The sequence below is a fragment of the Phascolarctos cinereus genome, unplaced genomic scaffold (assembly GCF_003287225.1).
Source record: "Phascolarctos cinereus isolate Bilbo 61053 unplaced genomic scaffold, phaCin_HiC Scaffold_9;HRSCAF=440, whole genome shotgun sequence".
NCBI classification, from domain to species: Eukaryota; Metazoa; Chordata; class Mammalia; order Diprotodontia; family Phascolarctidae; genus Phascolarctos; species Phascolarctos cinereus.
Window position 1 is genome coordinate 7,807,888 of NW_027556402.1, and position 24,402 is coordinate 7,832,289.

At 41.0% G+C, this 24,402-nt stretch overlaps 1 protein-coding gene and 1 long non-coding RNA gene across 2 annotated transcripts in view; one reads left to right on the forward strand and one right to left on the reverse strand.

Moving 5' to 3' along the window:
- The window catches only part of PRDM5 (PR/SET domain 5), a 181,208-nt gene extending 158,878 nt beyond the window's left edge, over positions 1-22,330 (reverse strand). The window contains 2 exon segments of the mRNA XM_021008339.2: positions 13,472-13,555; positions 21,984-22,330. Coding sequence (XP_020863998.1) covers positions 13,472-13,555; positions 21,984-22,076 — 177 coding nt within the window. The 5' untranslated portion in view covers positions 22,077-22,330.
- On the forward strand, positions 1,564-20,483 carry LOC144455146 (uncharacterized). The gene is made up of 3 exons (XR_013483828.1): positions 1,564-1,638; positions 16,831-16,880; positions 20,342-20,483. It is a non-coding gene; the product is annotated as an uncharacterized LOC144455146 (long non-coding RNA).
- Positions 22,331-24,402: the final 2,072 nt, after the last annotated feature.

The following is a 24,402-nucleotide window of genomic DNA, read 5'->3' on the forward strand; positions in this document are numbered from 1 at the left end:
AACTGATCTGGAATATAGTGGAAGGAGAGATCATTGAACAGCCAGTCTCCCTGCTAACCACATCCAAACCAAAAACCTGGAGATCATATTTCAAGAAATCAAAATTAAAACTTTCCAGATCTATTAGAACCTGAGGAAAAGGGCGGGGAGGGGGGGCAGAGAATCCACTGGTCACCTCCTAAACGTAACTATCGCTTTGGAAAGAACACAATTGGAGAAGACTTAAAAACACAGATTAATGCAATGACCAATCACAATTCCAAAGAGCCAATGGCAAAGTATACCTCTCATCCACTGGCAGAGAGGTAAGGGACACAGGGCAGAAGGAGACATACATTTGCACACATGGTGACTGTGTATTTTAGGGTGTGGTTGTTTTTGTTATTGCTATACGTAGCTGTTTCAAGGGAGGCATTTTTATTTGTTTGCTTTTCCTTTTGGAATATGAAATTTGAGTGGGACTAACAAATTAGAGAGAATGATGCCCCCACAAAAAAAGAGCAGAAGAGAAAAGACATATACATATGTGTGTATGAATGTACAAATGCATGCATACACATGTATGTATACATGCACATGTGTGTATGCATGTGCGCGTGTGTACTTGTATGTGCATGTGTGCCTGTATATTTACATGTATCTATATTGTGTGAGCATATAGAATTTTAAAATTCAATATGTGAACAGAAGAAAGTTGACAGGCAGAGAGAGACAAACAGGACAGTTTTGGAGCTAATGTTTTGAATATTTTACATACTTCAAAATACTTTAAATAATAGACTCATAGTTATATATATATATATATATATATATATGTGTGTGTATATATATATATATATATACATATGTAATCTACTTTTCTGGTCCTTTTTGTATGTAAATGTTCACATTATGTCAAATTCAGACTAATAAAATATTAAAATTAAAATTCTGGGGGGAAAGACATAATGCTTTGCTGGTAGAAAAAAATATTTCCAAAATTAACTCCTATGAAAAGCAGCCCCACCAATCCAGAGGTCAAAAGCACAAGTTTGGCAGTAAGAAAGCAGAACACATGTATAGCTGCATTGAAACTGTTTTAGAATAAATGGAAGATTTCATTTCTGAACCTCAAGTGACCTTCATAAGAAGGAAACCATATTCTGTTCCAAAATACATTTCTTACCATTTTCTTTTCATGTACTATACCACTGCAGTCATACTCCAAAACTTCAAACATCCCAAATTACATTCATTTCTGTCCTCTCTCCACTGATTCCTCCAAGGCTTGGTAAGTCGTTCCATGGAATTTTTGTAGCCAAAAATATCATGTGCCTAGTGGCCAACTTTTAGTTGATGACCATCTCCAAATTTAGTCATGCTGGTCCTTGGACAATAAATATACAATCCTTTGAAAGATTTGCCACCCAAAGTCTCTCTATGTTAGTGGAAATGACCAGCGATTTTGCTCTGTGTGTAGGAGCTGGATGACCCAAGCCCTAGGTCATTAACCCACATCATAATGAGCATCACAGTCATAACAGTAGCCTAGCTAGCCTACTCTAGCCCTCAGTTGACCAGCTGTTCGGCTTTGGAAAAGACGTCAGAGGCCAAAGATAAGTAAGTAAGAAGGACCTCTACAATGTACCCAGCAAGAAGGTAACTAGCTTTTCTTAAATCCTTCTGTTGTTAGAGAAGCTTCTAGCTAGCTGTAACAATCTAATTGTTAAGGAGATTTAACAAAAAATTAAGACTGTCCTTTTTTTGTAGCAGCCAAATAAGGTTCTTAGTTCTTCCTTCTGGAACTAAAAAAGATCAAACAAAATTCTGTGGCTCTACAACAGCTTTTAAGTCTACAAAAATAATTATCCTATCCCTCCCTCAAAAAAAAAAAAACCCACAACTCTTCTCCAGGAGAAATATCCCAAGATTTTTATCTAATTCTTTTTTTTTTTGCTAGTCAATGGTGTTCAGTGACTTGCCCAGGGTCACCCAGCTAGTAAGTGTTGTGTGTCTGAGGCTGGATTTGAATTCAGGTCCTCCTGAATTCAGAAGTGGTGCTCTATCCACTGCGCCACATATCTTCCCCTCATTTAATTCTCATAGCATGATCTCAAAGCCCTTTGTCATCCTGGTTATCCTACTGTGGACTGTCTTCCTAAAATATGGTAAAATATTCCTAAAATATACCTCCAGCTAGGTGGCTCGATGGATAAGGTGCCAGGCCTGGAGTCAGGAAGACTTATCTTTCTGAATTTAAATCTGGTCTCAGACACTTACTAGCTGTATGACCCTGGGCAAGTCATTTAACCCTGTTTGCTTCAGTTTCCTCACAGGTTAAAAAAAAAAAAAAGCTAAAGAAGGAAATGGCAAACCACTCCAGTATCTTTGCCAAGAAATCCTCAGATGGGCCCATAAAGAGTCAGAAATGACTGAAATGACTGAACAACTACAAAAATACCTCCCTAAAATGAACTAGGTACTTCAGATGTGCTCTAATATGATGAGACTATTGTTTCCCTAATATAATACACTGGTGGTATCAAACTCAAATAGAAAGGGATCCCTGAAGCCCACATATTGACTTATAAGATCATAGATTAACATTCTCTATGCTTTATTGCATTTGTATTATTTTGTTAAACATTTCCCAATTACATTTTCATTTCGTTGAGGCTGGATTAAGGAGTTCACTGGGCCATGAGTTTGACCCATCTGCTATACTCCATGATGCAATCGAGATTGTTTTCGCTTTTCTGGCCTTCCTGTTACACTCCCATTGAGCCACCAAAATCCTAGCCTTTTATCAGACCAACAAATGCCTATTCCTCCATCATCTTATCCTTCACAAAATCAACCTCACAAGTATAAAGCTTTACATTTATCCCTGTGAGATTTCATTTCTTTAAATTCAGTCTGGAGTTCTAACCTATCAAAAACATTCTATCCTGGTTGTCCAACAGTATAGTAGCCATCCTGCCTAACTGTGGGTCATATGCAAATTAGTATACATCATCTCTGCCTTTATCCAAGTCCTTTCAAAAATGTTAAACTACATGGGGCCAAGGAGAGATTTCTGTGGCACTCTATTAGATTCTGCCTCCTAGGCTAACTTTGAACCATTTATCATGGCTTACAGTGGGATCACTCAACCATCTCCAAATCCAACTGTCCTTCCATTTTGTTTAGAGGAATAGCAAGGAAACTTTATCATACACTTTACTAAAATCTAGGAAAACTGTATCAAGAACAGTCTGTGGTAGAAAGAGCTTTAGATTTGGAGAGAGAAGACCGGAGTTCAAATCTAGCCTTTGTCACTTATTGTACATCAATTGGCAATTATTTATTAAGTTCCTACTATACAACAGCACTGAGTTAGGTGATGGGTATGCAAAGACAAAAGGAGAGAAAAAAAGTAAACCAAATGTCCAGTGTAAAGGTCACTGGCTAACCTCAGAACAAGGCTTTAGTCACTCAAGGAATTTTGTCCTCATGAAATAGGGGATAAAGAAAGAAAAAAGCCAGATTCTGACCCTAGAAAATAATTCTTGAATCCAGTTCTAGCCCACAGGTGCTTATTAAGCTCTTCCTATGCACAAGGTACCACACAAGGTCCCAGTGATACAAAGACAAAATCCAAAACAGTCTCTGCCCTCACAGGATTTATTTAACTTCTCTTGTGTATGAAAAAGTGAAATGTTTCCTGAGCTGAGTGACCTAAAGAAGACATCACAGCCCAAAAATGGTCAGGTGTTTACATGCTAAGGAGAAAATATGTACATACAATAGCAGTAATACCTGACATTTATACAGGTTTGTGAAGGATTTTACAAACATTATATATTTGATCCTCACAACAACCCTGGGACACAGGTGTTAGGATTATCCCCATTTTATGGATGAGGAAATGGAGGCAGACAGAGCTTAAGTGACTTGCCTTGGGTCACACAGCTAGGAAGTATCTAAAGCTAGATTTGAACTCAGGTCTTTCTAACTCCAAGGCCAATGTTCTATTCACAGGGCAGACTAGCAACTAAATAAATACAAGATAATTGGTGGGGAGGAGAGGAAGCACTAATAACTGGGAGGATCAGGAAACAGGTCATGTATCAAATGACTCTTGATCAGAGTTTTGAAGGAAGCTGGGAATGCTAAGAACTGAAGGTAAGGAGAAGATCCACTCTGATAATGGCATATAGCATAGTCTGTGCAAAAGACGAGAGATAGAATATTGCGGGTGAGAGCCGCAGGAAGGTCAATTTGGCAGGCCTGAAGTCCATATGAATGGGGGGTCAAAGGTAACAAGGGCAAAGGCGGGATGGAGCCAGATTGTGAAGGGACTGAGATGCAACAAGAGTCTGTGTTTGATCCCATTTGCCACGTGGAACCACTGGAGTATCCTGGCTAGGGGAGTTCCATGATCAGAGCTGCACTTTGAGAAAATTGCTGTGTAATCAAGAGGTCAGACAAAGCAGAAGCAAAAATAGACCCAATTAAGAGAGATGAGCAGGGAAACTGTGTTTTGCTAAAAGATATCATAGATAATGAATCAAAAATTCTATAGCAAATTTCTATGATAAAGACCCCATTTCTCAAATATATAGAGAACTGAATCAAATTTACAAACATGACAGCCACTCCCCAATTGGTAAACAGTCAAGGGATATGAACAGGTAGTTTTCAGAGGAAGAAATCAAAGCTATCTCCAGCCACATTAAAAAAAAAATGCTCTAAATCACAATTGATTAGACATGCAAACCACCTGACACCTATCAGAAATGGCAAATACTGGAAGGGATAGGGAAAATGGATACACAATTGAACTTTTGGTGGAGGTGTCAACTAATCCAACCCTTCTGGAGAACAATTGGGAACTATGCCCAAAGGGCTATAAGATTGTGTATGCCAGTTTGATCCAGCAATATCACTACTGGGTTCGCATTCCAGAAAGATCAAAGAAAAAGGAAAAGCACCTATACAAACAAAAATATCAATAGCAGTTCTTTTGTGGTGGTAAAGAATTGAAAATTTAGGGGATGCCCATGAGATGGGGAATAGCTGAACAAGCTGTGACATGATTGCGATAGACTGTGCTATAAGAAATGATAAGAGGGAAAGTTTCAGAAAAACTTTGCAAGACATATATAAAGAGATGCAAAATGAAATGAGCAGAACCAAGAGATTGTTGCACACAGTAACTGCAATATTGTAAGGATGATTAACTGTGAAAGACTTAGCTATCCTGATCAGCGCAATGACCCAAGACAATTCCAAGGGACTCATGATGAAAAATACTACCTCCAGAGAGAACTGATGAACTCTGAGTACAAATTGAAATATACTTTTCTCACTTTATTTTTCTTGCTCTTTTGCAGTGTTACTAATATGGAAATATGTTTTGTATAATTTCACTCGTATAATTGATATATTGTATATCTGGGCAAAGGAGGGGTGGGAGTGATAAAGAGAATTTAGAACTCAAATTGTTTTAGATGTTAATAACAATAAGCCACAAAAAAAGTAAATTTATTTGGCTAATGATGGGAGGACAGATTGGAGAGGACAGAGCCTTGAGGCAGGGAGACAAAAATAGGAAGCCTTTGCAAAAACCCAGAGTGGAGGTGATTGGGGTCTGAGTGAGGGTGGTGACTATGTCAGAGGAAAGAAGAAGACATGTATGAGAGCTGGTATAAGGTGATTATGACAAGACTTGGCAACAAGTTGGTTATGTGGAGTGTGGGCCAATGGGAAACTGGGGATGGGCAGCCTTGAGCAAGTTATTTAACCATCCTTGGGTCTGAGCTCCTGATCTACAAAATGAGGGGATTATAATGATTTTCCAGGTCCATTCTAGCTATAAATCCATGCTGCTATGATCCCCTGATCAACCAGTCTGAATATCCCATTAAAAAAGGACTTTAATGTGATACAATGTGTTCCCATCAATTTATGCTTCTATTTTGTGATCTTTAGTACTATTAGCATAGTACTTTGTATATACCAAGTAACTAATAAATGGTATTTTCCTTCATTCATCCACCCACCCATTCATTCAACACTCTTCTTACTAAATTCTCATGAGAGCCAGATGCTGCTTGGTTGTATAGTAGAGTGTTGGAAGCTGAATGAAGAAGCCCTGAATTCAAATCCAGCCTCATACTTACACCTCTTGACCTTGAGCAAATCACTTCTCCTTGACTCAGTTTCCTCATCTAAAAATGGCAATAATAATAGTGCAAAAATGCAAATGAATAAATGAAAAAGTACAAATAAAAAAGTGCAAAAATAGTGCAAAAAGGGTTGTTGCAAGATAAAATGAGATAATATTTATAAAGCACTTTGTAAACATTAAAGTGATATATAAGCGATATCTATTATTCTTACTTTTTAATAATACATTCCAGAATTTTCCCAGGAATATGAGTCCAACTCATGAACCTAACTTCCTTTGTGGAAACTGTGAGATTTTCCCTTTTCAAGGTTCATGACATTTCTGTCATCTGTGTTTTCAAAGGCAACTAAAAATGATTCAGCAACCACCTCTATGAGTTTGGTTTGGTTTCAGCTCTTTGCTCCCTCCCCCACCCACCCACCCCTAGCCCAGCACCCTGGGATACTTATCATTCACCCAGATGACTTGAATTTCTCAAGAGCACCTATTGTACTCTCTTATTATCTCCCTACTTTCCTTCAACTGGGCTTCAACAACCTTTAAGCCATTTTTATTCTTTTTTTTTTCCGGGCCTGAAATCAGTCTCCTTAAGAATGTTTTAGAGAAAAAACAAGGAAAATTAGAGAATGTATCCACCTTCTCTCTCTATTCATTTCCATTGTTCCCATTCACCCTGGGCAGTGGCCCTGCCTGTTTTCTGATCCTCTTCTTTTCCCCAATAGAACTACAGAAATGAACAGACAAAAAACAAAACCAAGTAAGAATTCACATTTGTTGTCCTTGGTTGTCCTCACTAAGTCTCAGATAATTCCTGAGCACCCCTGACACTCTTCCTTCGTGATGGGATTTTCGATTTACTCTCCATCTCCTGACCTGGATTCCAACATCTGTAAACCAGCTGATGTTTTATTCCTGGCCTGGCATCAGTTTTTAACCCCAGGCTACTCACAGATTGCCTTCAATTAAATCAAACTCAGATTCAGACCATTCCAAGAAATAAGAACAACCTGGGTTAAAATCTTCAGAAAATCTCCAAATGTGTTCTATGCTAATATCTTACTTTCTTGGTGGCCAAAAGCCAGACAGAAACAAATCAGGAGGAAAAATTGTTTTAGTACTAAAAAGAAAACCAAACCTTACATTGGACATGACTGTTGACAAGCTAATACATATGGCTGTCCAAAATGTGGCAAGCAGGTGTGACACTGTTTCATTTCTTCAATAGGTTTGGTATGGTCCCCAAAAAAGAAAAAAAAAAGTACCAACTAAAGGCCAAACTTCTGTTCATGAGCCTTCCAGTACCTAACAAGGCTGTTTTCCAGATAATGTACATGGTCTGAACCTGAAAAAATATTCAATGATCCTTAAACATTTACCATTTTTCCATGACAAATGATTAATATCCAGTCACCATATGATCTGGCTTCCCTACCCAAGACACAGCTCTTCAACCATTATTTCCCTATAATATGTTGCCTTCCCCTATTCAAATTGGAGCTACATGAAGGTAGGAGTTATTTATTTATCTTTGTATTCCTAATGCTGATTACAGTGCCCAGTATACAATAAGCATTTAATAAATGATTTTTCATTCATTAATTCATCCATTATAAAACCTTCCACAGTTTAACTCTACTTAAATAGCCTTAAGAGAGAAATAGATTTGGCTCAATAGTAGTAATGTCATAACCTTTCTGAAATATATTATTTTGACAAGCAAAAATCAACCAACTTTTCCTTTGCATCTTACTTAACCAAAAGCATCATCCAATCCCCACCTCATCCCCAAAACAAACCAAATAGAGGGCCATCCTAATTAAAAACAATCTGCATTGATTTCCAAAAGCTCAAATGCTGTAAATGTGTTTTAAATTGTCAAGAAAAACAAAGGGAGAGAGAGAACAAAAATGACTTGTTCCCATAAAATCAGACATGTCCTCTGTCATGGAATCATAAAATCTAAGACCTAGGAAGGATCTTAGAGATGTAGCCCAGCCCTTCATTTTACACTGCTTCTCATCCTTCCTAATGTTAAATAAGGACCCAAAGTCACAGTATTCTAGAAAGAAGGGACCTTAGAGGTCATTGACTCCAACCTCCTCATTTTATAAAAGAAGCTAACACCCCCAAACATCCAACTATTTGCCCAAGGTCACATGGCTAACAAGAGTCTGAATTCAAACCCAGATCCTCTGACTCCAAATGTAGCATTCATTGGAAATCACACATTTTCTTGAAATCCATTTTCCCATTATTTGCAACCCATCATATAACTCCATGTAAAAATATAAAAAAGTACTATACTTATATGTTGCCAAACGATCTTAATGATATTTTATTAACCCCTCTGGGCAGCTAGGTGATGTAATGGATAGTGTCCAGCCTTTACCTGAGTTCAAATCCGGCCTCAGACACTTACCAGCTGTGTTACCCTGGTCACTTAACTCTGTTTGCCTTAGTTTCCTCATCTGTAAAATGATCTGGGAAGGAAATGGCAAACCACTCCATTATCTTTGCCAAGAATACCTCAAATGGAGTCATGTAGAATCAGAGATGACTAAAACAATTGAACAACAAAAATTAACTCTCCCACTCTGAATAACAATTGTCATGAATAGTAGACATTATAATTGATTCTAGAAATGCATAAAGGAAACTTTGGCAGAATTTAAGTCTTTAAGAGGATATACATGATCAAAGACTCAAAGTTTTCCTGCAATACGTATCCTAATTCCTCTATGAAGGAAGGAATGGCCAAAGTTTGGTACCAGGTGTAAGCAGTACCATTAACAGAACAAAAGTATTCCACCAAAACCAGTTTGTTTGTTGTTTGTTTGTTTGTTTGTTTTTAAACCCAACCTCTATGCCATGGATCCCAACAATACTTCTAAGTCACATTTCTGGTGCTAGACTTTAACCACCAGCCAGCGTGCATGGGAGGCTACCTAGAAACCAGCCAAATTATAGTCCAGTTGTCCCAAAGCCCTCCTGAGAGTCATAAGTAAATCCAATTCATATTGGGCCAGGCCTGAAATTGACCATGTCACTTTTGTTCTAAAACCTCATCACAGACAAAAGGGTCAATTTAATTGAGCAAACATTTACCTGTCAACTCTCTTGTACCAAGTACTGTGCTAGATAAGGTGGATGGATTAAAAAAACACACTCTCTGCCCTTGAGAAACTTACCTTCTACTGGATGGATACAGCAGGTACAAAGAAAATTAAATACAAAGGAATGGAAGTGCTGCAATATGGCGGCTAGAGTGCTGATCTTGGAATAAAGAAGACCCAAGTTTGAACCTTGCCTCAGACATTTACTAGCATTGTAATACTGTTCAAATCATTAAATTTCTCTGGGCCTTCATTTCTCCCTCTGAAAATGTGACAGTGTGGAAGATTTGATGAACTCCAGACTAGGTAGCCTTCCAGTTGTCTATCTGGGATCCCTATAACCTTTAAGGTCTCACTCAACTTTCAATCTATGATTCCATAATACAAAAAAATATCTCAAAAGGCAGATAGTACTAGCCACTGGAGAGATCAAGGAAGGCCTCACATGGGATGTGGCACCGGAGCTGTCTTTGAAAGATGCTAATGGTTCTATGAGTCAGAGGAGGAGAGAAGAAGTGCATTCAAAGTATGGGGATATCTGGTAAAAACAAAAACAAAAAAAGGCATTGAATGCCATGTATAGAAACAGCCAAATGGACTGGAGTGGAAATTATATGAAGAGGACTGATATGAAGTAAGAACAAAAAGAACTGGATGAGTGGGGAGGTAGACTACAGAGGGCTTTCTATGCTAAGCTTCGAGGCATTTGGATTTGATCCTGAAAGCAATAGGGAGCCATTGACCTTGGCAGCTCCATGCCAGGGCTTGGTAGTCTACAGGGCTTCCTGGGTGGCCAATTCAATCAATGTTCTTGACTAAACCATTTCATTTGGACCTGAAGAAAACAGAATGTTATCATCTGCAAAACAAAACCATTTGGACAAGGACTTTCCATGTCACAAACACCTAAAGGACCACTATAAACAAGAAGGAGCAAGCAAGGATTCTGGGAAATTAAAAACATTTGTCCTAAAAAATTAAGCCTCTTGGGAGCCTGGAGCTGATTCCACAGCAGCAGGACAGCTGAAGGTGTTCAGAGACAGGGGAAGGAAAGAGAGAAATGTAAACAAATCACCCGGGATAAAGGCAAAGGGCCACCCCCAGAACAGACCTTCAGTTGGCCACCAGCTCTCAGGCCTGGGGTCCGACAGCCCCATCCAATCAAAAACAGTAACCATTTATCACCCAAGAACAGCCATTGTCTTCTAGATGCAAACAAGAATGTAAAGTCATTGAGAAGCCACATCTATATTAAAAATAATGATTTTTAAATCATAATCACCCACCGGACAGGTCATAAAACATATGGCAAGTGTCAAACCATGCTCATATTAATCCTGAATCACTGGTACTAGTAAGAGTGGAGAGAGGAAGAATACATGTTGATAAGTAATTCCAGCTTCCTTTCTCTTGTGTTTTAGAATACCTAACAGATCTTCCTGCGGATACTATCTACCCCAATCCATCATTCACATCAATGGCGGAATAATCTTCCTTGTAGTAACCTCACTCATCTTCCTAAAAACACTTCAATGGCTTCTTATAGCCTTGAGGAAAATTTGAAATCTTCTGGATGGCTTTCTAGACCCTCCAAAATATGGAAGCAGTTCACCTTTTGAGCCTTATCTCATATTCCTTTTCCATGAACTCTGCTCCAGCCAAAATGGTCTCATCAGTGCCCCACCTCCATGGGCTTGTTTATATATTTCTTGTACCTGAAATGCCCTACTTCCTCTCTCATCCCCTCCCTCTGAATTTCTACCCATTCTTTCAAGAATACTCAGATACTACCCAGCTACTGACATATCATCTTCCTCTCTTTAAAATGTATGCTCTGTGAGGGCAAGGGCTATTTATTTTTTGCCTTTGCCATAGTGTCTAGAAGACAGTAAGTCTTCTAGAAGAAATACTTGTTGACTGACTCACTGAGGTGTTCCAAGTGTTCTCTTTCAGCTTGGCTGATCTACAAGGCCTTTCCACCGAAGAACTCAAAAAGTACCTAGTATTGTATCTTTCTGATGTACTTATCTTGGGATGTTATGTGTTACTGGGATGTTGTGGGAATCAGCCAAATGAAACACTGTGTGAAAAGCACTTTATATCTCTCAAAATGCTAAATGAATGTAAGCTACTCTCTTCATAATTATCATCTTGTTCTCATTTTTTTCCCAACAGAGCTCAAATACCAAATTAATTTTAAACTGCTATGCTGTTGCTATTCTTTTATACATAAGGCTTTAAAGACTGTTACACAAGCAAATAAAATAACTGTTTTTTCTAGTTTCATTGAAACATTAGGATGTAAATATCTATAGGCTCACAATGCTATATTACTCTCATTATTATGGTTATTATGGTTATCTGTGCTTGTGTTTGATTTCCCCTAATAGATCATAAGTGGCAGAAGGATGGGCATTACAACTAATCTGAACTTGAGCATTTTTAACTTTTCTCTTAGTCCATCATTTAAATATGCCCTCCACTTCTATGGAAACTTGACCAAGCTGCTACAAAATATCAGGAGTCACAGATTTCTCTTTGTTTCCCACTCCCTTCCCTTTACAGGATGTGTTCATGAATACAATACCTGAAAGGCATCAAATCAAAGAATCTCAATCCCACAGTTACAATATCTCAACAAAATACATTTTACTTTATTTTGATTTTTAACATTTCTTCATATCTTAGATGCCAGATTTATTTATTTAAAATAAGAGCATAGAAATCAAGAATCAAATGATTATAGAAACTACAAGTACATACATTCATAAGATCATATGTTTAAAGCTGGAAGGGCCCTTGACACAGAGATCAATACATGAACCTATTTTAACAGAGAAAATCAGAATATGGTCATCACCATACAGAAAAAGGAAGAACACAAAGAATGGGTTAACAGTGATGGAGGTGGAAAGAAGGCAACCAAAGTTCACAAAAAGCAAAAGTGTGTTTCATATGGGACACTACATTTATTGATAGAAACACAACGTGATTCAGTGAGGTTCATGATCAGCAGGGTGGGCAGCTGCTGGTAATGTATTTTGCCCATACCAATAATAAAATTTAAAAAAAATACAAAATGGCACTCAAATTTGTTCCCTTCCATTCCTACAGTAATGATGACAGAGTGGCGAGAAACAGGGCAGAGGGTATTGAGAATTAAACAGTTTTCATACCATTTGGGACAAACTTTTAAACCAAATTTAATTTGTTGATTCGTACCTTTAAATATAAAATTCCTGTCCAATGACAAACAAGTGCACATTTTGCCAGAAGGGTTTAAACATACCAATCTTGACATCCTTATTATAAATGAAGCTAGAAGAAAGAAGGAATATTCAGCTAACTGAAGGATAGCTTACAGTTACTCTTTGGGAAAACCAAAAAAAAAAAAGGAGTTAGTGGAGTGGAGTTCTACCATATAGCCAAAGGCAACAAGGGGTGAAATAATTGTTCATCAACCATTTCAGTACTAACGATATGCATTGGCAAAAAGAGACCATGGAAATGATTGCTGCTGATATACTGACATCCATTTCTGAGGATGAAGAGGTAGAGAAATTGTATAAAGAAGAGCCTCCACAGTAAATCAACTTGCACTCTGATTTTTTGTGACCTCAATGCAAAGGTGTAAAAAGATGAGGAAAGAGAAAAATATGTGGAAAATCATGCTGCAGGAGGAAGGAAAAGAAGCCCATTACTGGTAGGAGTCTTGTGACTTTATATCGTGCCCACGCTCTAGGGAAAAGAATTGGTAGGTATTGGGAATGGCAAGTGCCCACACCCCAAACATATGCACACATATACCCAAAGACACAAAACAAAATTGATTATATTTTAACTGAGAAAAAAAGACTTGTTACTGATGTGGGAGTTATCTATGAATAAGTTACCTGGGAGTAGTTATGGCTGAGTTCAGATTTAGCAAAAAGCAGCAAGAACCAGAATCCAGCAATATGTTATTACAAGAATAATCACATTAGCAGCTCAGCAGTCATGTGTTTGTGTGTGTGTGTGTGTGTGTGTGTGTGTGTGTGTGTAAGATCATACACATTTTTTAACATGAAACTGAACGAACTAAGAAAAGCAGGAATTATATCTTAATCTTTGACCCTAGAATTATTTTACATTTAAATTCTCCAAAATACCTTCTGTGCCTTGATTTTTATTTACAAATACCTAAATAAAACAACCACCTTGTCCTCACCTCCCACATCAACCTGTAGTCCATACTTCCATCCAAATCCTGAAGCATTTTCTTCTCTCCAGCAAATGGGCCAAACTTTTCACCCTACACAGGAATGACATTGAAAAGGCATTAGTACAATCACTACATCAATGGTGTTGATGACGAACAACTCTGCTGCACAAAAAAAAAGGTGTGGCAGTATTTGCTTTCTACAATTTCATGGAGGTTGGAATCCCTGGGGAAATGTTAGATAAATATAATGCCAATCAAAGACTCAAGCTCTTGTCTTCCTAAATGGTCCAAAATCAAATTGATCTGCTGCTTAATGTCTAATTACTGAACAGGATCCCATAGAAAAAACTAAATCATTTAGAATTCTGGAATGAGGAAGGAATTGAAAAAAAAAATTACTGTGTCCATAACCCCCAGGCAAGGGGTCTCAGAATCAGAAGCACTGAGATTTTTGAAAATAAATTTACTGATGAATTTTATCTTTACATTGCCTAAATTTCTCCCTGTATCATTACTATTCCACATCCTAGAAAGCCATAAAGGATCGTCTTTACTGGTTTGAAAAACAAGGTCACTATGCTAAACTTCACTAGGTTTCCATTAAAATAATAAATCCATGCATACCACTGACAGAAAAGAACGGATGTGCTATCCTCAGATGAGTACATATGCTTTGGTTAAAAACCAAAAAGAAAAAAATATATATACAAAATCCATGGCTGGCACCTCAAACAGCCAGTCACAGGGGCAGACTTTGTGCTTGATTTGTGCTAAGGGTGAGGTGCCTTGTAGCTGAGCAACAGTCGTCCAGCTCCAGAAACAACACTAGAAAGGTACAGAGTGGACCTAGGTCTGCCCTCTCTGCAATAGCCAGCATTTGGAGGCACAAACCAAGCATTCTTCTGCCAGATCTGCAAGGAGATGGTAGGAAAGTGCTCCTTTACTCATGAAAGGGAAGCCTTTACCATAGGCTGACCTTGAGAAAAATGCCACCAACAGCAGCATCTCCAAAGGGATAGGGAAGGGAACGACTGTGATATAGGGGAACAGCAACAAACATGGTAGGGATTCTGTATAATCCAGATTCAATTCAACAATAATTTATCAAGTACATACTGGGTGGAAGGCACTATGCTGGGGAATAACACTACCAAGGTATGAAAGGAAGCAATCCTTACCCTCAAGAACTAGGCATTCTATAAGAGAAATCTTAGGTAGATTTCAGTCCCTATACACATGAAAGTGACTCCCCAGCTGGAACTCACTGAATTCTAAAGCTAGAAGCTACCTCAGGGAGACCCTCTAGTTTTACCACCACCCCCATTTTGTGGAGGAGGAACCTGAAGCCTAGACAGAGTAAAGGACCTCACCAGAGTCATACTGCTAACTACTTAACAGAGCTAGAAGGCCTACTCTTCTTGAAATTAAATTCCATTGAAAACACATGTCTTTAGTAACTGTCAATTGAAAGGCCTCATGCTTAGGTAATACAAAGATGGGAGGGAGGGGAAATCCCTTACCTTCTAGGAGATTACACTCCACTGGAAATGACATAACAAATAAAAAGATAAGTAAAAGCCAGGAAAGTGGAGAGTGTGATAAGAGCAAAAGAAAGAGCCTAGTGAAAGTATTCGAGGAAAATCTGAGGAAGGAAAGAAGACCTTTTGGCTGGGGAGACCAGAAGAGGTACCATGGGGCAAGTAGCACCACTCACTAGCTGTGTGACCCTAGGCAAGTCACTTAATCTCTGTTTGCCTCAGTTTCCTCAACTATAAATTTGTAATTTTTTTTGTTTTGGGTTTTTTTTTTTGGCATTTTTGTTTTTGTTTTTGTATGAGGCAATAGGGGTTAAGTGACTTGCCCAGGGTCATACAGCTAGTAAGTATTAAGTATCTGAGGTCAGATTTGAACTCAGGTCCTCCTGACTCCAAGGCCAGATCAACTATAAATTTGAAGAGAAAGATGAGTTCTGTTTTTGAAATGGAGAGTTTGAAAAACCGAGAAGCTATGCAAGTATAGATATCCAGCAAGCAGACAGTGATGTAGACGTAGAACTCAAGTGGGAGATTCAGGCTGGACAGCCACATCTGGAAGTTGGGTGCATGGAGGTGAAATTGAACTTATGTGAACTAATGAGGTCAAGGGATAGAATAGAATGAGAAAGGATTACACAGGACAGATTGGGGTGGGGCACACACTGCTAATGGAGGGGGGGAGGACAAGGAGGAAGGCTCACCAAAAGTAGCCAAGAGAAAGAGTAGTTGGGCAAGTGGCCAGGAGAGGGAGAACTATTCAAGAGTAAGGCTGAGGAAGGCAAGGGAGGAGAAAGTATCCAGGAAGAGGGGGTGACCCATAGTAGCAAAGGCTGCAGAAAGTCAAGAATAGGGGCTTCATCTTTCATTTCTTTTGTTGCTCCCCCACCTCCAAAGAACTGGAGCCTTAGAATCACCATCATCATCACCACCATCATTACAGCAGCAGCAGCAGCACCATCAGCATCATCATAGCTAGCATTTAGACGCAGAACCTTATGGTTTGTGAAGTACCTTACATGTATTCTTTGATCCTCACAACAGGCTTGTGAGGCAGGGGCTACCATCCTTATTTTACAGATTAGGGAGATGAGACTGAGAGTTGAAGTCGCCACAGAAGCCATTGAGTCCAATCTCCTCATTTTTTAGACGATGGAACTGAAGACCAGAGACTTTGAGTGACTTGGCCAGAGTCATTGGGTATTAAGTGTCTAAGGCAGGGTTTAAACCAAAGTCTTCCTGATTCCGAGTCCAGCGACACCACTGTCCAGAACGCTGCACTGTCTCCCTAGCAGGTTACGACACAAACTCACGGAATTCATCTTAAATCTATAAGCAACAAGGGCTGAAGTTGTGAAGCATATCTAATCTCACAATAAGGACATTTCTAGAGCACGTTAAGATTCACAAAGTCTTTCACATAGGTTGACCACTCTTACAGGTGCTACTATTATCATCATTATATAGATAAGAAAAGGTATGCAGTTGTCCAAAGGGATACAGTTAAGTGTCTGGGGCAGGATGTGAATTCAGGTCTTTCTGATTCCAAGTCCAACCCTCTATCTATAGACTAGATTACCTATTTGTCTGAAATGCATGCCCTCCTCATCTCTACCTACAAAAGTCCTCCTCCTGCCAAACCTTGATGAAGTGATAGCCCCCCAGAAGCACTTCCTGATTCCCTCCAAGCTGAGTGTTCTCTCCACCCTCAACTGTCTTTTTCTCTCTGGCCCCAGGATTCAACTACTAAAGTGCCACACAACTGATAATTATTTTTATTTTTACTAATACTATAAAATTTATTTTTGAACATGTTCCTCTCTCCCCTTTCAGGAGAATGTAATCTCAGTAAGGTCACAGACTGCATCATCGTTTTATCTCCAGTAAGTGTACAGTCTTGTTCATAGCATACACTTAATAAATATTTGCTTATAAGATGATGTAATACTATACATGGTTTCTTTTGGGTCTTTTTTATGACTATGGATAGATTTGGGTAATGGTGGTTGTTTTATAGATTGTATACTCATGGGCAGGAGAGATACAGTTAGTATTCACAGGAAACTTCATCGTCAAAGGCTTCATTCTTCAGGATTTTTAAGGCTATAAAATATTGGTTTGGAGAAGAGGGATCAGAGAACCTAGGCTTGTTTTCACCTGTTATAAATAAGCTTTCTAGGCAGGTTTTTTTTATTATTATTATTCCAATGCTTCCATTTCTCCTTCCCTAATCCTTTAAACACTGGCTCATTGATGGTTCTGTTTTTCTTTTTCTTTTTTTTTTCGAAAGCATTGGTACAAGCAGAAACTGACTTTTTAAAAATACATTTTATTTTATTTTGCACAGACATGTAGAAATGCACATATGGGGTTTGTTTTCTTGTCCTTCCATTTCTCCCTTGGACTAATTCCTCACTAAACTATTCCTCATTTCACTGTGACCTCCAGCCAATCCATCCCTCCCTGTTTTCCCAGCCAATGACCCCATCTGCAGCCTCACATTCTCTCCTAATCTGGACTACATAGTTGGGCACTTCTATTGGATGCAGCCTTCTAACCTTGAACTCCTTGTATCCTTAAATTCAGTCTACTAAGAATTTAAAAAACAAGCTGGTCACATCCTGCCAACGTTCAGTCCTGAGCCAATCCAAGCATTTTCCTTCTCCACTTTTATTCTGGGTCTGTTCAATACTATTGCAGGAAATCACACCTCTCTCTCTCTCTCTCTCTCTCTCTCTCTCTCTCTCTCTCTCTCTCTCTCTCTCTCTCTCTCTTTCATTTCCATCTTGGGATGGTTTTCCCTTCCTTAAGCAGCACTGCACACCCTCAGCATCCTGCTTCTGGGGACTCCCCATATTGATACTGGATTTAATAAGAGCACACTCAGCCTTAGCCTTAATGCTGTTCAGAACTCCTTTGGCATTCTAGTAAGAGGATATAGGGTTCCACCACCACGTCTATCCCAAGATTTCTTAACTGTTTACATCTAATGCCCAATGTTCAGTCCTCATTCTTCTTGACATTTCTATAGCTTTTACCACTGTTGACTACACTCTGCGTACTCTGTCTTCTCTCAGAGTGTTCAGCACCACTCTCTCCTGGCTCTCCTCCTTCCTATCTGACTCTTCCTTCTCAGTCTCCTTTGCTGGAACATCATCTATGGCCCAATCCTTTAGACTCCATCCCGGGCCCCTTTCTCTTCCAACTCAACACTCTCTCCCTTGGTGACATTTCATGGGTTCAGGTAGTATCTTTCTACATTTGGCTGACCTATCTACATATCCAATTCTTTCTCCCTCTACCAACCTACCTCTTTCATCCACCAACTACACATGGTCTGCTACTGCCCAGGCCCCTCAATTCAAGGAATCTTTAAAATTATTGAATGAGGTTAGGGTTAGGCAGACGTGGTCAGCATCCTGCTGGGAGGGTATTTTCTCCTGCAATTAGTATCAGAATATCAAGCTCAACATGTCAAACAAAATTATTTTCCACTGCGAATGAATGAGGGAAAAAAAATGCTTCATAAGAGCTTACCATGTGCCAAATGGTGCATTGTGTGTTGGGTACAGAAACATGAAAACTTAAGATAGTCCTTGCTCTTTAGGAACTCACACCCTAATGTGGGAAGATAACATCTAAAGAAAGTTCAGCAGCCCAACAATTAAGTCCTAAGGGTGCAGAGGAAGGCCCAAAGTTGTTTAGGTTTTATTGCTGTCACATAACAGTGCAATGGGTCTGGGGACCATCAGAAAGGCCAGTTGGTAAGGCACTGAGGAACTTGGGAAGCAGTTGCAGAGCACCCAGTGGTTTCCTCCATCTCATCAAAAGGAACAGCATTGATAACTCCCATCTGCTCTAAGCAATCAGCAGCCTGGATGGGTACTAGGTATCCCAAGGTCCTTTAAGGAATGAACTACGGGGATATACAGGAGAAAACTGTGCTAGTTGTGAGCTGGGACCATAGAAGTCTCTCCTTTATTCCACAGCTGCAGTTGCTCCTAGCCTGCAAAGTTGCTTTAGTGATATTCCTGAATTTCTAGCATACGTTCCCATCTGTCAGCTCACATAGCCGCTACTCTGGTCCACACCCTCAACACCTCTTTCTGGATGGTGATAGCCTCTTAATTATCTCCCTGTCTCATCTCTCACCACTGCAATCCATCCTCCATCTAGCCACCCACATGATTTTCCTAAAGCATAAGCCTGACTATCATTCTCCTACTTTGTAAAACATTCAATGGCTCCCTATTGCCTCTAGTATGAAATATAATCTCTCTCTGGCATTTGAAGCCCCACCTGACATTTCCAGCCTTCTTTATCATTCCCCCCCAACCATACAGCCCAGGGGTGGGGAACTGGGACCTCAAGGCCACATGTGGCCCTCTAGGTCCTCAAGTATGGCCCTTTGACTGAATCCAAACTTCATAGAACAAATGTTCTGTGAAGTTCTCCACCTCTGGTCCTGCCATACTTGCCTTTTTTGCTGATCTTCATACATGTTACCTCATGGCCCACCTTATACCTTTGCCCCAGCTGTCAGACATATGTGGAATTCTCTTCCCTTCCTCCCCTCCACCTCTTAGAATCACTAGTTCCCTTCAAGCCTTAGCTCAAGCTCCATCTTCTGTGTGTGGTTAGTGCCTTCCCTTTCTAAGCTACCTTGTATCTTGTTGGGATGAGTTTGGTATGTGGCTATATATGTGCATGTACAATGAAAGCTCCATGAGGTCAAGAATGGGACCCAGTACATAGCAGCAGCATGATAAATGCTTAACTGATTTAGTGTAGAAACTATTTCTTATCTGAACTCTGTATTGCCCTCAGAATCTGACCTAGAGCTCTAGATACAGTAAGTATTTGAAAACAGCAAACGGATGGATGGATGGATGGATGGATGGATGGATGGATGGATGGATGGATGGATGGATGGATGGATGGGTGGATGGATAGATGGATGGATGGATGGATGGATGGATCCTAGGAGAGAAAGCATGTGCTTAGAAGTGAAAAGTGGAAGAGATAGTAATGAAAAGCCTGAAGAATCCCTGGTCCAGGGGACCATCTGGCTTCCCCTGCTCTGAAGTCAACCTTCTCTCACACAAACATAGGTTTGAAGTCTTCTGGATAGATCCTCCTTCTTGATGGACTCATTCTTTGCATCAAGAACTGGGACTGGGGCTAATATCTGTGACTTACTAGAACAAAGCATATGATTCATGAAGCATTCCCATCAACTTAACTTCTGAATCTTGGCAATGAGGATGCTGCTGCTGCTGCCACTGATGGTAGTATCATAGGTTTTGACCTGAGAGGTTACCATGCCCAACCCTTTTATTTACAGATGAGGAAACTGAAGCAGAGGTTAAATGACTTTGCAGAGTGATAGCTAATAAATGCTCAGCTGTCTTGTTGCCCCGGAACTTCCCTCAGAGCCTGGGACTTTCTCATCCTGGAACATCCCTCCACCCTCCAGCCCCCTTCTCCCACTGGTGAGTTTCTCCCAGGGCTTCCCCATCAGCACCCTCATAACTGCCATTTACCTAGCACTTTAAGATTTTTCAATGACATTCAATGCCATACAATCAACAAATATTTATTATGCATCTATGGGACAGAAAGTATTCTGAAAATAGAGATGATAATACAAAAATGAGACAGCCCTGTCCTCAAGGAGTGTGCATTCTACCAGGAGATCTCCAAGTTCACAAATAAGTAAAAACCAGTTATATACAAAATAAATATACATTGACTAGAGGGCAGAGCACTAACCGCTAAAGGAATCTGGAAAGAAGTCTTCAAGGAATCGGGATTTGAGCTGAATCTTGAAAGGAGCTAGGTGTTCCAAGAGATGGAGATAAGGAGAAAGTTTTGCATACAAAGCACAGCTGGTGCAAAGATACGGATTAAGTGACTGACTTGCCCCGCATCCCTAAGTTAGTTAGCATCCCAGGTGGAATTCAAATCTACGTCTTCCTTACAAGAGGACAGACAAACCAGCCAGACTGAAGCAGCAGGCACCCTGATCGGGAGATAGGATGTACCATATGTTTTAAACCACAGGGTCACAAAGGCAGTATGCGGAGATTTGAACCCAGGTCCTCTTACAATAAATCTCCGTCTCTTTCCCCTTCCTCTTACTTCCCCTTTTGCAATAAGGTTGCTCCACATCCCTAGACTCCTTCAAAGTTCACTTCAACTCCAGACTTCACCTTCCTTGATGGTCCTTGAGGCTGTCTCTCCCTCCACCCCACCCCCCAGCCCTTGTATCTGTATTTACTTCATTTCTGCTGATGTGTGTGGTGTTCCCACGTGAAGATGGCTAAGGCATCATTTTGTATCTTAGCCAGCTAATTAGGGATGGGTGCTATGGTGGTTATTTAACTAGTTTAGGGAACTCCCAGGTAAGGAAACTCCTACCATTGCAGGTTAGCACCTTTTCAACTTAGAATCTCAGAGTTGTGAGAGCACCGAGGTGGTCGGGGCGTGACTTGAATCCAGGTCCACTTGGCCTCCAGGCCTGCCCTTTGGTCACTTACTGAACCACACAGGTAAGCAAGCTCTCTGTAAGTTCTTGCTCATTGATTTCCTCCTAGAGCGGCAGATTCCTTCTTTAGCCAGAAGCCTTTCCTCCAGATCCTTGGAGACTAGAGAAAGTTAAAGGCTCTGGTGACCGAAGTCAGGAAGAAGTTTCTTCCCTGGAAACGTGCAAAAGAAGCTGGACCCGAGAGGCGAGAGGGCGCGCCAGCCCTCTCCTACGTGGCACCCCAGGGCTGGCACAGAGGTTGAATCTCAGGCTGGGGCGGCATCTCGCAGGAGCCCCCCAGCCCCGCCGGCCTGCTCGGCCTCACGCACTCAGTCTCCTCCTCTGGGGGCAGGCTCCCATTCCTGGGAGTGGGCAGCGGAAGCAGAAGGAAGGGAAGACAGGGAGAGAGGAAAGGAAGGAGGAAGGGAAGGAAGCAAGCGGGCAGGGGTCGGGCACCCACCTTTCTCACTCTTCGGGCTGTGTAAAGCCCCATCCCGTCCTGAACTTGGGAAGATTTGAGCGCAAACCTGTCGGGCACATACATGCCCAGCATGGTCCCGCTGGAGAGAGCCCGAGAGCTCAGCGACCTGGCTGAGCCCGGACCGGCCTGGGCCCCGCTGCTACCACGGTCACGGCCACGGCCAAGGCCAAGGGGGAGCTGGGACCCACAGAGCAGCGGGGTCGGAGCAGCTGCGCACACGACCCGCGCCGCTCCGAGCCCCGGCCCGGCTCTACCTCTGGTTCTGGCTCCAGACAAGGGCCCCCGGTCCCGGCTATAGCTGCGACTCGGCCAGGAGGAGGCCCCAGCGCCGGCGGCCCTGAGGATGCTGGGCTCTGATTGGCCCAAAGTTTTCAGCCTAGACCCACTGGGCTGTGGAGTCCGGGAGGATGGGGGCAGGGCGGGGGCGGGCAGAGCAAATCCTGCATCCTGCGAATGTGATGCGCTCATCCCAAACTCCGAATCCGACTGTGTATCTGCCTGCCTGCCGACATGTCTGTCTGTCTGAATGACTAGTCTGTCAGAATTTTAGGTTAGGAAGGGAATTCAGAGGCCATCTGGGCTCTCAGCCTGGGATATGCAGGTTCCCAGGTAGTACTAGGAGCAAAGAAAATTTGGTAAGTGGTCTATTATCCTATTGATATCAACCTCTTTATTTTCTCTCTCCTATATATGTGCATAGAAAGCTCTAAAACTAATGCCCTTACATATTGAGTAAGGACTCCAACTTCTGAAAGCCTAGAGCTATGAGATAGAAAAGGATAGGGATCACCTAGTTGACCCAGGATCTGGATAACATACCCTTCTTTGGCATACTCTGCTGGGAGCCTGGAAAGCCACTGCATCCCCCAGGAAACCAGTCTTGCTTTCGGACAGCTGTAATTGCTCAGAATCTTGCCTTAACGTCCAGCAGAAATCTTCCTGATTGCAAATTCCACCCACAATAACTAGTTTTGCCCTCTGGGATCAAGCGGAGATATTCCATCCCTCATTTGAGGGTCAGCCCTCCAAAACTTTGAAGAGGCTACCAGCTTTGCTTTTTTTCCCCACAAGTCTCTACTTCAAGCTAAGTGTCCCAACTTCTTCCCCAGGATCTTCCTTTGTTCCGTTGGCAAGGCTGTTCACCAACCTGATAGCCTCCTCTAGATATTCTCTGCAGTATTTATACTTAGACACCTCACCCCATCTTGTCCCATTCTGAGATCAGACACCATTCATAGGTGTTGTCAATGCTGATCTCTCTACTGATGTCCTCCGCCTTAAACTTCTGTCTCTAACAGGCCACATGACCAGAATACAGGACTGGCACGCAGTTGAATGCTAAATGAATTTTAGTTGGTTGATTGATTGATTGTAGAAACAAAAACAGGAACAAAGGAGCAAGCTTCTCAGTTTCCTGGCCTAAATCGGGAAGCATATTGAGGGCCTGTCACTCTATCCTCTAGCACCCAGCCCATTTTATTCCCTCACACTCTCAAAGAAATGTGTCTGTAGATGTGAACACTTCAGAATACATAGACGCACTCCTAGGAAATCTGAAAGAGCGAGCAAGTTCAAGAGGGAGATCAATTCTAGTCGTTTAAAATAACACTTATTTTAGAAATGAGGGAGGGGAGGGAGATAAGAAGCAATTATATGTGCCAGGTACTATGCTAAGCTCTTTCTACAAATATTATATCATTTGATCCTCCCAATAACCTTGAAAGGTAATGCTACTCTTATGCCCATTTTACAGTTGAGGAGACTGAGGTATAGAGTGGTTAAGAGTCTTGCCTGGGGTCGTACACCTAGTGAGTGTCTAAGGTAGGAATTGACCTTAGGTCTCCCTGACTCCAGGTCCATTGCTCTACTATTTGCCTCAAAAAGGGGGGGGGGCTCTCTTTTAAAACCATTTTGAGAGTCTTCAACATGTCTTTGAACACTGACAAACTATAAATACCAGGAGGACAGCTACCAAGGAAAACTGAAAGCCATCGATCATGGCCCATCATGTAGCACAGACATCTGCAAACAGTAGGTGATTCATATGTGTTTGCTGAAATAATGTCAGTGACATATGAGAATGAGCCCTGCGTCCAGAGTAGAGGACCTACATGTCATTCTAAGCTCCGTTATTACTTACCTCTAATGTGATCTTGAGCAAGTTGTTCTCCTTTTCTGAGCCTCAGTCATGTCCTCTGTTAACTTAAGGAGTTGAGGTGGATGAGTCTCTATCCTTCTAAGGATAGAGACTCAACGTCTACTTTCATTTGTACGGGAAATCTTGAATGATGAAACTCCTTCTAACTAGGCAAGTGTTCACCCTCTCTTCCTAGAGAGTTGGAGGGATTTACCTAGTGCAGGGGTGGGAAACCTTCAGCCTTGAGGTCACATGTGGCCC